Source organism: Thalia democratica, chromosome 7 (genome assembly GCF_965202585.1).
Source record: "Thalia democratica chromosome 7, ktThaDemo2.hap1.1, whole genome shotgun sequence".
NCBI classification, from domain to species: Eukaryota; Metazoa; Chordata; class Thaliacea; order Salpida; family Salpidae; genus Thalia; species Thalia democratica.
This window is the reverse complement of record NC_139171.1, coordinates 21,254,858-21,272,388: the sequence shown is the minus strand read 5'-3', so window position 1 is coordinate 21,272,388 and position 17,531 is coordinate 21,254,858. Positions and strand designations below refer to the sequence as shown.

The window sequence follows — 17,531 nt, the reverse complement described above, 5'->3', positions numbered from 1 at the left end:
AATAAAATTGTGAATGAAGGAGAAAAAATGTCTAAGCAGTTACAATCAATACAACACGAAAGCAAATTTGTTTTGTCTGAAGAAAAACTATAATGCAGCACTTTACTACCAAACACTTGCAATCATTCATTGCCCTTGTTTGACTAAAAATAAACATAAAGGTATGAAAAGTTTTTGTAGAAGTTTTGTCATAAAATTCTAATCCTTTCTACTTTTTTTGTAGCAATTCAAAAGTTTCATTTATGATGTGTTTAGAAAAAATCATTAAAAAGGTCATTTTACATGCAAAACAGTAATAAAAATTTATTCTAACTGATTTAAAAAAAAAATATTGGTCATTGATAACAATTTCTGTTTTAAGCAATTTATGTGGTGGGGCATTCAAAAGAGTTTGATGTGGACCCTATGGACTTTGTTGGTTGATTAAAAAGTTTGATTTAAGAAAAGACTGGCAATCACGTTAAAAATCGGCATTTGTCTGTAAATGAGTTAAAAACTGATGATTTAAAACTTTTTTGTTATAGCGGTATCAAGGAGGCCTCCTTCTTTAATTTTAGATTAGCTAGATTTTGAAAGTTCAAGCTTGTCTATCACTTCATCAGCAACAGCGTCAAAGTTAGGCTTAGTTTGAAATGGTGGTTTGTGGTTTTTGAACAGTTTGTATATTTTGATGTTAGTTAAACTATCCATATTACTGCTAGGTTTAAATAAGTTGTAGTGATAAATCTACAAAAAATATAAAATAAATTCAGATGCAATACTCTGGCTACCTTGTATTGTAAATAAAAACACTACTACTTTTACAAAAACTACTACAATAACTTCAATAACAGTACTACAAAACCTTAAATTTGCTAAAATAGAAAAAAAAAAAACTATTTCAATAACTAAAACATATGCTAAGCTACAGGGTTTGTGCGCGTCAGGCTAAATCAAGCTAAATCAGTTTTTTTGAAAAAAGTTGAAAAACGCCAGGCTAAATCAGTTTTTTTATTTAAAAATTTGAGAATCTCAGTTTTTCTCAGTTCAATTGCTTGAAAATTTTTGATTTAAAAAAATTAAGAAATCTTTTTAAGATCAAATTGAGATGTGAATTTATTTCTAAATAAAGATGAATTGATTAAAGACAAATCAGTCAGTATTTGTAAAGATAAATGCTTAAAATCTTTTGTTGAATCTCTAAAATAGTTTTAAAAATCTTCATTAATTTGTTTTGAGTTTATCATATACGTCATAATTATGAAAATTCATAAAAAAATACAGTTTAAACATTACAGTTTAGTTAAACAACTTAGCTGTTTGTTCGAATTTGTTTACTTCAGCTATGTATTTCAGAGCTTAGTTTGTTGAACTGTTTTAGTTTCTAATTAAAGGCTTTATACCAAATACTTTTTAGATTAAAACTGTTAGCAGTTTATTCATATATTTTACTGTTTGTTTAAAGTTATTAGAGATATTCACCAAATTAAAATTTAGCTTTAATATATAAGTACTAAGTTTTGTTGGAGTACAAATTTTAGGTACAATTCATTTTTCTTAATAAAAACAAAATATTAAAGTTTTTTTTTTTAATTTAAGTGTAAGCTTTCAAATCTGATACGACATCAACAATCACTGTATTTTTTTAGAGTTTTGTATTTATAATTATGTATCAATTTTAAATATTAGTCAAAATACTATAATATTTTTTTTCTTATTTAAATACTTTTGTAAGCGTTTAATTTTAATAATACACAACAATGTACGTCCTTTTATTATAAATCTTCTCATTATAATGTTTTTACTTAGTGCTTAATTAAATTAAACAATTGTGTTTATAATATATATTTAATTTTACACTAGTAATAGACTATATATGACACTTATTTTAAAACTTATCACTGAATTTGTTATGTTTAGGGCATAGGGGGTCAATCACCTTTTTCACAATTTAGTCTTATATTATTGAGTTGTAAATAAGCTTTGAGTTGCTTTTTGCAGACTTTTAAAGCTTAAAATATTTTTGAGATAAAGCTTGTTCAAGTCAGAGACTACAATAGTTCTAATTAAGACCCCCCAATACCAAAAACTACTTCTAAAGAGGATTTTCCTTACTTTGAAAAAATGTCAGGCTAAATTGGTCTCTGTCAGGCTAAATGAAAAAAAAATCACGCACGAACCCTGAAGCTACCATGTTTTGACCAATACTAACTGTTCTCATCATTCTTGGAGCTTAAATGATCTGTAAACAAAAGTAAGTGAATCTATACACATTAAGAACCTTCTAGAACATACAAAATGGTCTTTTTTGTCATAGTGAAAAACCAGGGATAGGATATTATATCATTTTTTTTAACACAAATATCGCTTGTAAAAACCTAAAAAAATTGTTATATACCACATGATAGATTTGTCTGTAAATATGTATATAGATTTCTTGTCATTTTTACTAACTTATTAAAAAAAATTATGTTGGTTCTAAGGTGGTAAATTGAAAAAATTAACCCTGAAGAATACCCTAAATTGCCAGAAATCATCAATGAATTTTTGGCAAGAATAGAAGATTTTTTGAATGAGAAATAATATACTTTTACATTTAAATATTCAAAGAATTTTGACTTTTTTCAATTAACACTAAACCAAAGAAATTAAAAAACTCAAAAAAAGTATTTGTATAAAAGCTTTTCAGGTGTTTTTTAACAGTAGATGTAGACCTTAATTTTGACAAAAATTTAAGCATTTTTTGAGGCTTTTTTAAACTTAACAAAAGCAAACTTTGGCTACATTTAAGCTTACATAACTTTTAGTATACTTTAAGCAGAACAGAAACAAACCCAGTTTTTAAAAGACGAAACCCCACTCTAAACAATTAAATAAAAATCTTGCTTTAATTGTTTAGTCGCGAAAATAGTCAATGGCCACTTGCCAGCCCACTGTGGGAGGGGTCTTTTTTGCATTTGGTTTTAAGCAATTAGATTTGAAACAAAACAGAATAAGTGCACTGTGTTTTTACAATTTTTGAAATTCAAACTGGATCTGTTTCAATATGTAACTATTGCATGCTCATTAATTGTTTCATGTTTAAAAAAAAAAAATGTTTTTTTTTTGTAAGCTTTGTAGCTTTAGGGTTGTCACACACTCAGGCTAGTATGAAATTTCTTAAAAACTTAGTCTGATTCATATTTGTTTTATATTTTTTTGCAAAGGTGTAGCTAGTTTAGTTGTTTTTTTGTATATACTTTTTCTTTTTTAATTTGATTAAAATTATATTTTTGCTAGAAATTTTGTTTCTATTTAGTTAAGGGCATAGGGGGGAGGTCCACCTTGATTTTTGCAAGTTGATCTTATTTTATAGAGTTTTATCTGAGCTATCAGAAATTTTTAACCGCTTGAAAAAATTCAAAGTATTTTTTGAGATATGAGCAGTCAAAGTCAATTACCTCAATAGGTTGTTAATGGAAGGCCCAAACTAAAAACGCAAAAAAAGACCATTTCATTAAAAATCTATCTCATCCTTAATTTTTAAAGCAATCTTCTTCAAATTTTCACAGAAAGTGTATTATTAAAATTTAAAAAGATTGAATGCACAAATTTTTTTAATTAATAAAAATAAAATTTTTATAAAAAAAAAAACCACCAATTTTTTTTGTTTTTTTATCTAAAATTTTTATTTTGTAATATTTTAAAAATTCCAACATTTAAAGTCTTTTAAACTACCAAAGGAACATTTCCTAAAAATTTGAGGTCTTTTTCTCAAAAAATGAAGAGGAAGATAGGTTTTTAGTGATATTTTAAATTTCCGAGAAAATTAATCCTGAAAAACTCGCGGTTTATACATTTGTATTCGAAACTTTTTATAAAAAGTACAATATCTCAAAAATTACATAATATTTTTTTATTCTATAAAAAAGGCTTTTAGTTTGTACTTAAAGCTTTCATATAAAATTCAATGTTAGTAAAGAAAAAGTTGGACCCCCCTATGCCCTTAATTTTGTTATTATTTTAGTGCTTTTAGGGAATTAAGTTCAATTAACAGTAATTTTATCAGTATTTGACTCAATTTCTTATTTTCTATATCCTATAAACTTAAGCCAACCCAAGCTAGTATATAATCAATAAAGCTGACTTTTTGCCTCTAAAGTGCAGCAACCTTGACTACAGTTTAAATACTTGTTTGTGTGTAATAAGAAAAAAATTAAAAAAAAACTTTAGCTTCGTAAAATTTTAAATTGTAATTGGTTTCAGAGTTTTTACTTGGAGATGCATACTACCAAAGATGTGTCATTAATTATGAAGCAAAACTGTACAAAAATTCACAGACTGATCTGCTACTTGCTTTAAAAAATGGAAGTTCAGACAAATTAAAGTAAGTCTGTATTTGTTTACAGAACATTTTTTGAACTGATATTTATTAGAAAATAACTATGAGTAACTAGTAGTTAGTCAAATTTAATTAAACATACACAACAATAAATCTGTTGCATATATATACAATTATACAAAGTATCTTAGTCAAATAAGTTTAGTGATATTTCAACTTTGTTTCAACTTGTTTAATTTTTTCAATTTTTTCCAGAGTAAAAAAAAAACTTTTTCTAGGTTGGAAAAAAAGCTACAAAAATTTGTCAAAAACAAAAAAATAATCAAAGATAATAGTTATCCCTTTCCAAAAGGCTACTCAAATAAAGTAACAGTATACAAAAATAATGAAGTAGGTTAGATATACTATGTACTTTTTTAGTTTTAAATAAGAATAAATTATGCTTGTTTTACAATTTAAGTTTAAAATTTCAACAAAAAAATTATAAGGTTTTATAACATGCTCAACCTGTAACTTTTGTTGTTTAGAAGATATTTTAAACTCTCGCCGAATATTATACCTCTATTTTAAGTTTAGAGCATTATAATTCATTAAAATTATCAACTTTTGGATGATTTATTAAAAAAAAAATTTCACTAAACACTTTGGTATTTATTAGTTATAAAAGAGTTTTTTAATGGTTTATTGTATATATTAAATATAAAAATAACTCTATTTGTTTAGTTTTATATTAATTTCTTTTAGGTATATAGATCTTTTGTTTTTAAGATAACTAAAGCTCAAACTATGGAATTTCAAAATATTCATTTTCTTTGATTCAATACAATTTTTAATTAAAGTTTAACTGCTGTAAAACGTTTTTAAATTAATAATTTACCAAATACCTATGACATTTTTTATCTATATTAGCCTCAAAAATGTTTTTTTTTTCTAAAAAGACTACTTATTTTTTAAATTATATAGGTCGTCATTTAGTTTCAAACAAAAATGTAAAACAAAATGAAGTGTTGTTGTATGAAGAAGCTTTTGCAGCAGTTATTACACCTAGTTTTAAATTGACAAATTGCAATTACTGTTTCAAGGTTTGTTTACTTTTTTTAGAATTTTTTCAATTGAAGTTAATAAAGTTTAATTGATCTTTTTACGTAACGGACTGTACTACCTTATAAAAACTAAGAAGTTCTTCCTTAAAAATGAAATCAAAGTTATTTATAACTGCTTTGAATTTAAAATATTAAATTGACTTTGCATATTAGATATTAATTAAACAAACTTTATATGTTTTGTGAATAGCTAATTTTTTAAAGTACATTCTAAAAAATATATTGTTGGATTTTGAATAGTTTGTAAATTAAATAATGTAGTTGAAAACAGCTACGATATAGTTCATATAGTCAAAAAAAAACTATGTTATTTTTAGACATCTTTTTTAATACAAGTTTCATTGAGTCATCTAAAGTTTAAGTTGTTTGTTCTAATTTTTTACTTGCTCTAAGCATACTTTGTATACATTATTTCACCAAACACATTTTTCAGACATGCCAGACAACCAGTGTTTCATGCAATATGTGCAGTAATGTAGTTTATTGCAGCGAAAAATGCAGGAATATTTCATGGAAACAACATCATTGGTTGGAGTGTGCACTTGATTTTATTATCAGTGAAACTGTGAGTGGTTGCATTATATATATATGTATATAAAACTTGTTTAATAAGTTTACTAAATAAAAACAATGGGTCTTTAACAGCTTTACAACACTAATTTGGGTTGTTAATAAAATATTTTTAAAATTTAAGAAATATACATAAATAAGATTTAAAAAAAATGCTCATTAAAAGTTTTAGTATGTCATCAAAAATATATGTTAATCAATATTTTGTCATCCTATCAATAAATCAAACTTCTGACTTTTACATATAATGTTATTATTTTTTATTTCAAGCACTTCCAAGTGTGAATTAAATAGTTGAATTAGTTTTTTGACAGAAATGATTGATGTTTGCAAAAGACTTTTACAACTAAAAAAATTATATATTTGTGATATTTTCAGACACCAGGAAATAACAACTTTCTCAGAGTTGCACTCCGCATATTGCTGAACTCATCAAGTAGTTTCACAAAATTAGAAAACCACCAATATTTTTTATCAAAAATCACTGACAGTCTCAATGAAAATCAACAGCCAAGTTCTCATGAGTTACCAGTTGAACTTGATAAATGTTTCGTTGACTACTGGAGAGTGTTTTCACTGCAAAATCACTATGACAACCACCTTGAAAGTTTCGTTACTGAAGTTTTGCAGCATACTTGCAAGCTTTCATCGTTTCTTACTGAAGTGATGTTTGAATACTACAGTTTTCCTAACAACTTGGGTAACAGTGACACTTTGAAGTCTATTTTCTCTTCTTTAAAATTAGAATCAACTCTAAGTAGAAGAGGAAATAAAGATCACTCAGTACAAGAATTTCACGAAATTGTAAATAGAACTTACAAAAACTTCCCTGTAGAAACTATTAAAAATGGTTAGCATATTTTAAGGATCTAGCATATATTATTTTGTATGTATTTGTAAGAATTTAATAGTTTTTATTTTCAACTTTTTTTTTTTACTACAATTTTTCTAATTTAGTTAAAATTAATTACTGAGGTGATATTTTTTTAATATTTTGAAAATTTATCATAAATTTAAAAACTTTTAACTTAAAACAAATTACATAACAGATGAAGTCAAGATGAATTATAAAGGTATTTTCCAAAAACTTTTAATGCATCACTATATGCAACTATGTACAAATGCTCAAGCTATATTCCATCTTGATCAAACCAATTCCCATGACAACACAAGTAATACATTACCCTTTGTTGATTATGTAATCGGTTTTTAAGTAACTTTTAGCAAAAACTAAACTTAATTATATTTATAATTCCAAAATAAAAACATTTTTGTTTATGTTGTACAACTGATAAAGTTTAACATACTTTAATATGGTCTGCATAAGTAGCTACTGTTTTTAATCTTTTTCATGTCTATTTTGTAAAGTTTGTTTTAGAGAAAATGTTTACTGAAAGTTTGTTACATATGTAAACTACTACATTTATGAAAATTTATAGAATTTTTACATTTTTTTCCTATTTACTTTATTAAAAATTTAAGCAATTAGAATAAATTAAATACTTTTTGCTGTTGCTAGTAATTGATTTTGTATAAAACTAAACTTAAAAAAAAAATTTCTGTTGAGTTTTATACCTTGTAACTTTTCATGTATTAAAACTAGAATTTTTAGTTAAACTTAATTTTCTCAAGATGTGCACGTTAAGTTATCACTTGAAGTAGTAAAATAAGGTATACTGAATATAATAAGAAAATGTAATTCAGCTTCAATTTAAGTTTTATAACATCATTAAAACATTGATTTCCAAACAGATTTATCATCAATCAAGCAACAACGGATAGCCACTGGTGTGTTTGGTAAACTGAGCATGTTCAATCACAGTTGCAAGCACAACACTGTTGTCAACTTCACTGGTAGATTCGCTGTGGTTAGTGTTTTGATTGTAAAAGCTAGTAATGTTTTGTTTGTTAAACTATATTACAGTAACCTCTCTTATCTTTCCGCACTCGTGACGTTACGCACTCTCGTTTAGTAACGCATTTAAGAATTCTAAAAAATTCATAAATAAAGGTTATAATTTCAATTCCTCAAAATTCCTATGACATGAAATTTCGTTCCTAATCAAAAAATCCATTAATACATCTTTAAAACAATGCAAGACAAGTTTATCCTTATGTGGGCAAAGGTCAAATTAAAAAAAGTTGTAGTAACATAAACAATTTTTATTTAACATTTTTCTTATACTTTATATACTTTTGTTCAAAAGAATAAATTCATCTCAGCACCAAATGTTTATTTTTGTAAAAGGCTATAGAAACTAATTTTAATATAGACACTACACCATTTCTTAATTGTAAACAAATGCTTAACTACAAATTGAAGGTTACATGGCAATTCAAATTCAGACAACTCAAATTCCGACAATTCAATTCTTAAAAAAGTTTAAAAGACTATATCTCAATAAGTGTTATAAATTTAAAAAACATAAAAAAATATATGTAGATCTTTTTAGTATCTACAAGCAACTTTTTTCTTTTTTGCTAAATCTTAAATATTTTTCAACTTTTTTTAAAAACTACTAAACATAACTATGTTTTATTTTATTTAAGCCATATCTTGAAAAATAATTAACGTTTTGAAAAAATAAAAAAATGTTTCGTAGATATTTATAAGATCTACATATTAATTTTTTTTATTTGACAAGTACACATTACTTTTTTAGTTGTGGCCCTTTCAATTTTTTCATAAGAATTTGAATTGTTGGAATTTGAATTGTCCGAATTTGAATAGTCGTGCACCCAAATTGAATTTACTAAGTAGAATAGAATATAAATGTTAATTATCAAATAAGTCACATTAAATAAAGATAAAGATAAAGTATACTTATTTTTAAAGCTAGTAAAATTTTATACAAGTGTTATTATTTTATATAAATTTAAATCCATTTTTTTAATAGATTTATAGTTTTATCTTTTGTTTTCATATTTATAAATAAAGTAAATAAATTGTTAAAATTGGGAAAGTACCCAGTATGCTTTTAACTAGAAGCAATAATAAAAAACAGCCATAATAATAAGTATACTTGGTATCTCTCGCATTTTTACGATCTTTCGTATCTTTACGCACTTTTTCTGTGGACACAACGTGCGTAAATAAGCGAGAGGTTACTGTACTTACAATCATATATTTTGTTGTTAATTATCAAATGAAAGCAGTAGTTAAGCTGTACTTTTATAGGTGGTTATTAAATTCGTACAATTTAAAGCTTTTAAATTTTTTAAAAATAGTTAAAATTTGTTACTATTTATAATAATTAATTTCTTATCTCAAATGTTAAAACTTGTAATCAATATAGTTATTAGAGTTTGTTGCAGTATTTATCTTTCTTATTACTATTATTTTTTAAAGTTAAAAGTTTATAATTGTTATTGATATGATTACTATTAAAAAACTAAAGAATTAGACTGTTAGTTTGGTGTCTTAAGCTTTCAAGGTTTTTTTTAAAGATTAAAAAAAAAATTATATAATAAAAAAACAAAAAAAAACTGTTTTTTTTTGTTTATTTTTTATATAATTTAATATTTTTAATTTTTTTTCAAATTTCTTCTGACAGAATTTTCTAAATATATCAAGAAACACTTCCTGAAAGTTTGAGGTAGTTATCTCAAAAAACGTAGGAGAAGATAGATTTTTAGTGAAATAGTCTAATTTTGCCGTTTTAGTTTGCACCTCCCATAAGGATCCTATTGTCGGCTCCGACTTTGACCAGCTATATCTCAAAAGTTATTTTGAATTTTTTAAATCTGTAAAAAGCATCTTGTAGCTTAGTATAAACTATATAAAATAAGATCAAAAACCAAAAAAGGGTCTTTACCCCCCTCCCCCCCTATGCCCTTAAACTTCATTAGGTTTTACCTGAGCTACACTATTTATCTATAGCTTTAAAATATTAATAGTATCTAGTTTTAAAAATTAAACTATTTAAAATCAAGTTTTTTTTTTAAGTTTAAAAGCATAGAAGACATACCAGCAAATACAGAAGTAACACATTGCTATGGACCATGCGTACAAAGACATTCATACGAAGAAAGACAACATTTGCTAGAATCTCAATACTACTTCAATTGCAACTGTCAAGCTTGTACCAAGTCAAAAACTGGTAAGTTGTTTTGTTTGTTTAATGGCTTTTTTAACTAGCTTTATTCAGTTTTATAATTTTTATTGTTTTTTTTAGTTTGTGATAAAATTTTATACTGTATTGACATTAAAACTAATTTTTTTTTAATTAAAAAAAACTAATGAAATAAACAACTATATCACTTAGTTTTATAAAAACTTTATTTTGATTTTTATATCCGAAAGTGTTCATTTTTAAAATGCATTGTGTTTTTATTTGAAGATGATTTGTTTATCGAAAAAGAAAAGTTTTATAAAGTTTTACTTACTAATTTACTTAATAATTTGTGTAATAAAATAAATTTATGAAAAATAAAACTTGATTATATCACACAATTTTTATTCTTTTATATCAAATTAGTTTTCAAATTATGGATACAGAATTTTTATAAAAATTGGAAATAAAGTTAGGCTAATTTTTAATTTTCAAAACAAGTACATTAGTCTATATTTTTTATTTTTAAAGCAAACAAGACTGGCGAAGTACTGAAATGGGATGAGTTTTTAGCATATTCTTGTCCTAAGTGCGAATCTTCTATAAAACACACAAGAAATTCAACGAGTTCTTACTGTTTTCATTGCAAACAAAATGTGAACTTAAGCAGTTATATTCAGACATATAACAAAATTAAGGTTTGTTAGATGTTTCGACTCAAGGTGTTTAACATAGTTTATTTACTTATATAAAAGAATAGTAGAACTGTTTAACAAATGCTAATAAATTTCAAAACTACTGTTAAAAATACTTTTTTTTGTTGTTCACTCAAAATTTAAATTTAAAAAACATTTAAGTACTTAATTCATTTTGATTTAACAAAAAAAAAAGAGGTTGCAAAAAAACCTGGAAAGACCTGGAGTTTGACAATTTAGGTAAGAAAACCTAAAATTTGAGAAATTTTGAAAAAAAAAAATCTGGAACAATCGGAAATTTTTAACAATTTCAACATGTTAAGTAGTAAAACTTTGATTCGACACGAAAAAGAATCTATCATATAGATAAAAAAAAATTGTCATTATCAAAACTTTTTTGTTAAAAAACATATTTAAAGTAGGTTTATAGTATTTTTTCAATGATTTTATACTATTTAAACATTTTCTTACCATAAACTTAACTTTAAACTAAATATAGACCCAAAAGAGTGTACTTTAATAAACATGGAGGAAATTTTTAAAACCTGTAGAAAAATTGCCAAAAATATTTGGCAACCCTGATTGAGTAAATGTTTGTAACTGAAGTAAAACAGAGTTTTATCAGAATATAGCTTTTAGATACTCGTAGAAAAATGTCTTATAGATGACCGCAATCCCAACATAATAGCATTATTAACTGCATATTTAAGAAAAGTGGAAAAAAATTTGTTAAAATTTCACAAATTTATTGGATTTTTACATGATAAACTCGCCTACTTACACACGTTAGTTTTAAGTGTTTAATATTTATCTGAGATATTTACTTGTTGTAGTTTTTCCTCTAATTACTTTTTTGTTGTGGTGTACTAAACCCTTACAAAAAAGTTTAAAAAAAAATATTTTAACTACAATTAAGAAGACTCTTAGTTGTAAAACTTATAACTTATAAAACTAAAAATATTAAATATGCCCATAAATTTATTGAAAATTACTTGGTTAATCAATTTAAATTTTAAGAGTAGCATCTTATTAAATTCTAAGCTGAATTTGTTATTGGTATTTAATTATTTTTTTTTAACCAAGAGAGTTCTATTGGTAATAACGATAGTCATTTTTATCGTTGAACAAAGATGTAAATAAATATAAGGCTTAAAACAAAGTAACATTTATTAATTCAAACCAGGATAACAGGCAACTGGGAACAGTGCATCGTTCACTTGAAAAAGTCGATCGAAGTCACGTGCAACCAATTTGGCGGGAACAGCGTTGAATTTGCGCGGGAAACGTTCAAGTTGGCAAGTGTCTGTTTGAACGCGGGCAAATACTCGTCAGCTATTGGCTACTTGAAACAGTCACGTGATGTTATGAGAGTTCACATGCTGGATGATAATGAGGAACTTTTGGAAGTCGAACAGTTGCTGGTTGAACTTTTAGGAAAATAACTTTCATTTATTGGGATTTTTATTTAGTAAATTAATTGTGTAGGGCATTTTTGTTTAGGTCAATAAAATAAGATTAAGTTTGATAGCAGTATGTTGCATTCTAAATGTTGTAAGTTTCTTATTTCTTAAAAAAGTAAATTGGAGTTTTAGATTTTATATAATTAATTTTGTAACTAACAGGGTTGCCAAAATACCTGAAATTTGATAATTTAGGCTAAAAAACCGGGAAAAACCACGAATGTAATAATTTTTAAACGTAAAGTAATGTTATTTAAATTTGACACAAAAAATTTGTCTCCAAGATATTTTTTTTTATTAAAAATCAATTTTAAACTAGCTTAACAGTTTATTTTAAATATTTTCATGCTATTTAGCACAGTTCTTTACATTAAAAATATTTTTACTTTAAATTAACCTATAATTTTGTACTTCTGAAAATATGGATGAAATTCAGAAAACCTTGAAGAGTGTTTTTGAAAACCTTCCCTGAACTAAGTAAAGAACTAAGAACTCTACTGATTTTAGTAAAACTGAATTTGTTTAGTCTGTTACAGTTTTAGAATAGTTATCGAAAATGTTTTTTAAGTTTTTGAAAACTTGCAATGAAAGATTTTTTTTCCTTGAGGAAATCTGTCATCACATAAAGTTCATAAGTTAAATTCAATCGTTTTGCTGTATAAACTTTTCATTTTTTTTCTTTTAGAATTTGGTCACTATCTTTAACATAATTCTGTGCCGTCAGTTTGGATTGTTTTTACAAGCATATAAAACTAAGTTTACAAGTTTGATATTTAATGATTGGAAAACTATTTTACAAATTTGAATTAAGAAAAAATGTGTATGTTTTATATTTGCTTCGTTAATTGATATCTGTTTATACTTTTCAACTGATTGCAGTAATACTGATAAATGTTTTTTGAAGTTTAAAGTGTATAGTGTAAAGATAAGTTTTTATTCTTTTTTAATTTATTTTAACTCATATTGAGAAAAATAATAATTGTAAATTAGAAGTGTTTTGAAGGCGTAAACAGTATTTTTTCTGTTGCTAATTATAATACTCAAAGTATTTTAAATTATGATTTCACAGTTATATAGTACTGTTAAACCTTTTTAAATTTTTTGTAGAAAGTATTATTTTATGTATGTTCCAAATAAATTAAATCTAAATTAGTCATTTGTTTTGCTGTTTTAACTATAACCTGGATACGTAGTTCGATTTTCCTGAGTTTAAACTAAACAAAAACTACAGAATTATAATCTAATAATGTCAAAAGTCTTAAGCTTCTTTAAGACGAAGGGCTCGTCATTCAAAAACTTCGTAGTTTCAAAATCGAAACCGATACTGAATGATTATAAGGAGGCAGCTAGTGATTGCTTGCAACATTCCAAAAAGAGACCTGTGAAATCGCTTGTATACTGCTTATTAACAGGTACTTATACTGTTTATTTTGTTTAATTTAGTTAGTATTAATAAGTGAACGATGTGTAAAGACTATATTAGATAATTGTACAATATAATAGCTACATATTATTTATAGCTTTACCCTCTTCTGTATATCTTCTAAGCACTTGTGTTTTGCTTGATCACAGGCTAAAAATAACACTTTATTTATTTGTAAAGTTTGACTATACTTGTTTATATAATTTTTATTTATACTTATCTTATCAGGCTGTCAAATCACTTCTGTACTGCTGGCTTACAGTTAGTAGTAACTGACTTGTTAAGTTTATGATATTTTAAGAAATAAACGACTTGTAACTATAATATTAGGTAATACGAAACAATGAATTACATAACTTTTTATAAATTCGTACTTTTTACTGGCTGATGATGCAGAATTAAAGATAAAAAACATTTAATGAAAACGTTTGCTTGTAATTATAACACTTGTACTTTTTGTTTACGTTTGAAATGAAAATTAAATGTAGTTTAGATAAATATTACAAGCCTCGACTTTTATTGCTTTTAAAGCTTCAAATTTTGCGCGCTGTGATCGGTTTAGTGACGTCATTGATAAAAATTGAACGGAAAATATTTTTTTACTATATTGATACATGAAGTTTTTCAATAATTTAAGGAAGTTAATTGATGCCAATATTGTTACAATTTGCAGCTCGTTCGACCACGAGCTCTTTGTTAACTCAATTTAAAGTTTAAAGTTAACAAACGTTAAATAAAAGTAGTAAAAAAAATTTAATTTCTAATGATGAACAGTCCGTAAAAACATTATTAGATAACAATATACTTAAATGTTTTTTTCATACATTTAGATATTAAATGTAGCTAAAATAACAAATACTAATGTATACTGTTTACCAGTAACTTCGCGTGGTCTTTTTGTCAGGGGGTGCTGCAGATTGACATTGTCAAATTCAAAAATCCCCTTATTTGAAACATTTAGATTTAAATCATAAGGTAATATAAGAATAGCAAGTTTTCCAGAAAAAAAAAGTTGAACATATTTGTTTGATTAAATAATAAATTAAATAAAAAAAGATAAAAAAACCTTTTTCATACCCATGTATATCATCACCTTTTTTAAACTATAGCTGCTTTTATTTTATTTATGTCCATTTAAGTTTCTGTATTTGCACAAATAACTTAAATTTATGACTTGTCTAACTAGTAATAAAAAATAAATAAAACATGCAAGTAACATAAAAAAAAAACGATGTTATCCCTGCTCGAGTTTTCCTGCACGAGTTTTCCCTGCTCGAGTTTATTCTTTCTCGATTTGCCCTGCTCGAGTCTTCCCTGCTTGAGCTAATTCCTTCTCGATTTGCCCTGCTCGAGTTGCTTCTGCCCAAATTATCCCTGCTTAAATTGCCCCTGCGTGAGTTTCTCCTACTCGAGTTTTCCATGCTCGAGTTGCTCCTGATCGATTTTTCCCTGCTCAAGTTAGTCCTGTTAGAGTTTTCCCTTCTCGAGTTGCACCTGCTTAAATAGTCCCTGCTCGAGTTTCTTCTGCTTGAGTTCAACCTGTCTTATTGTTCTCGCGTTGTAGTAAGTTTCAACAACGATAATGATTTAATTCACATGGTGCTGAAAGTTCATGCAGCACCAGAATTCAATTTTAACGTTTTTTGTATTGGAAACTTTTAAACATTTAAGATGCAGCTGACACAGATTGAGCTTGCAGCTCCAATTTTATGAACATTTTGAACATCAATATATAAATTTGAAAAAAACTAATTTAGCAGGGAAGTCAACGACGTTCATGTACACATTAGGCTGTATTTTTTGTACAACTTTATGGTAAAATAACTTTCTTAATTTTATTAGACAAAGAATTTTTTTAATATCATTTTTAAGCTCAATTCCTCAGCTTTAAAATAAAGTTACTTTTACGTAGTTTTGGATTGTACAGCTGAAGTAGGGGTCCATTTAAAACAGCGTGTTTAAATGCTTAAACTCTAAAACCAAAAAAAAAAAGCATAATTTTCATTTTTTTAAGGTGGAGCTACAGCCCAACTACAGCTACAGCCCCTGCTTTTTACCAAAATGTTAAACAATGTACACTAACAAGCGGTGCTATGTAAATAAAAAATGTTATTTTTTATTGTCAAATGTATTTGTCAAATGTATTGTCAAATGTATTGGCAATTGTATTGTCAAATGTATTTGTCAAATGTATTTGTCAAATGTATTTGTCAAATGTATTTGTCAAATGTATTTGTCAAATGTATTTGTCAAATGTTTTGTCAAATGTATTGTCAAATGTTTTACTGTCAAATTTTTCTTTTTATTATTTATTTATTTTTATACTAACAGGCGGTGCAGTGTACGCATACAAGACGGTTCCAGGTGAACTTCATTTCAACGGAAGCTTGAACGAAGCTAACAATGATCTCGTAACTGTATCTGAATCTTTGGTTAACAAGAAGGCTGAAGAGCACGTGCAGAATCTGTACAAGCTGCAATCGCAAGATACGTTAAGGTTTGTTGTTGAAAAAATATATTTTGCATTCAATGGTATCTTGAACCATCATTGTTTTAAATGCTAACAAAGTTGTTACTCATTGTATTTTACTAAGATTTCGTGTTTAAAAAAGTATTTAGAATTTAAAGTTGTATAGTATTTTTGTCAAACTTAAGTGTTTATATTTATTTATTATGCGTGACTTGTATACTATAATGTTTTATTTTAAGTATACTATAACAATGTGTTTAAAACTTAGGACATACTAAGTTACCAGCGGCTCTCAAAAATGATTACTAATATACAGTTTTAAAACACATATAGTTTTATGAAAACAATTACCCGTACAACGAATTCAAGCTTATGATTTATCAAAAGCAAATTATGGTCAAAATAGTTTACATCTGCGTTTAGATAATAAATAAATATATATATAAAATTCTATTCCTTAGGCACCATTGCCTGGGATTGTTCTCAGTGGTTCTCGTCCGAGTACAAAAAGTACTTATAAAAAAAGATTTTTTTTTAATAAAAATAAATTTAAAACAATATTATTTCTTAAAAATAGTTGATAAGCGTTATTTACTAATTAACTTTACTTTTTTATAAGGTACCAGTGGCTGGGATTATTCTCAGTAGTTTATTAGTCATAGTTTATCATTAAAAAATATGGAGTTAGATTTAAAATGTTGTTTTATTTTACCAGGTACCAGTGGCTGGGCTTGTTCTCAGTTGTCTACTCTTCCGAGTACAGTATTAACAACAGAAGTTATGTCTCCCAGTGCAAGTACTCCAACCCGCGGTGGAACGAAAAGCACAAATACGTGCTTGATGTGGGCATGTTCGACAAGTGGTGGGCGCTGCAGTTCCACATGACCGACTACGACCTCGACTTCTACCCCGATTTCAAGTCGAAAGTGGAGGAGTGGTGGTACTTGGTGAGGAGGGCTTGTTTCGGTGAGGGGTATTTTACCGGGTTGAAGAGCCAGCCGCTTGTGCTGAGCTACTTTGTGGACTGCGAGGAAATTGCTCAGAATGTCGAGCTGAAAGACTGAATTGTGAAGTGTTTTTTAGGAAAATTTATTTATGAGTCTGTTTTGGTTTATATTTTTTAATTAAAATAAAGAGCTTTTTTTAAATGTGAAACTTTTATTTATATGAATAAACAACAATATTTGAACTTGCTTATGGTAAAAACGTTTACAGTTCTTGATTTTTATGTTAAACTTAAAATAGGCTAATATGTTTACAAGTATATGAAAGTTTGTTCTTATATGATAACATTTATGAGTTGTTGTTTTGTTTTTAAAGTTTAAGAAAATATACCCAAGTTACTGGAGCTAGAGTATTTTTATCATTTTAATCAACTTTCATAGGTTATTTAGTTTTAAGTTCTCAATTAGTTAAAAAAGTTTATATGGTTTTGTTAAAGTTTTTAACTTATAGTAG

General features: G+C 26.2%; 2 protein-coding genes across 2 annotated transcripts; both read left to right on the top strand.

The window, feature by feature from the left end:
• LOC145841168 (protein-lysine N-methyltransferase SMYD4-like) lies at positions 1–12,383 on the top strand. The gene is made up of 12 exons (XM_082948538.1): positions 1–161; positions 4,225–4,345; positions 4,579–4,694; positions 5,264–5,382; positions 5,837–5,968; positions 6,352–6,823; positions 7,023–7,145; positions 7,726–7,841; positions 9,920–10,073; positions 10,557–10,723; positions 11,360–11,505; positions 11,904–12,383. The coding sequence occupies exons 1-12, from the start codon at positions 14–16 to the stop codon at positions 12,160–12,162; spliced, it is 2,073 nt and encodes a 690-aa protein (XP_082804664.1). The 5' UTR covers positions 1–13; the 3' UTR covers positions 12,163–12,383.
• A 1,032-nt stretch (positions 12,384–13,415) lies between these two features.
• LOC145840855 (mitochondrial import inner membrane translocase subunit Tim29-like) lies at positions 13,416–17,327 on the top strand. Its single transcript, XM_082948196.1, has 3 exons — positions 13,416–13,592; positions 15,935–16,100; positions 16,789–17,327. The coding sequence occupies exons 1-3, from the start codon at positions 13,427–13,429 to the stop codon at positions 17,135–17,137; spliced, it is 681 nt and encodes a 226-aa protein (XP_082804322.1). The 5' UTR covers positions 13,416–13,426; the 3' UTR covers positions 17,138–17,327.
• Positions 17,328–17,531: the final 204 nt, after the last annotated feature.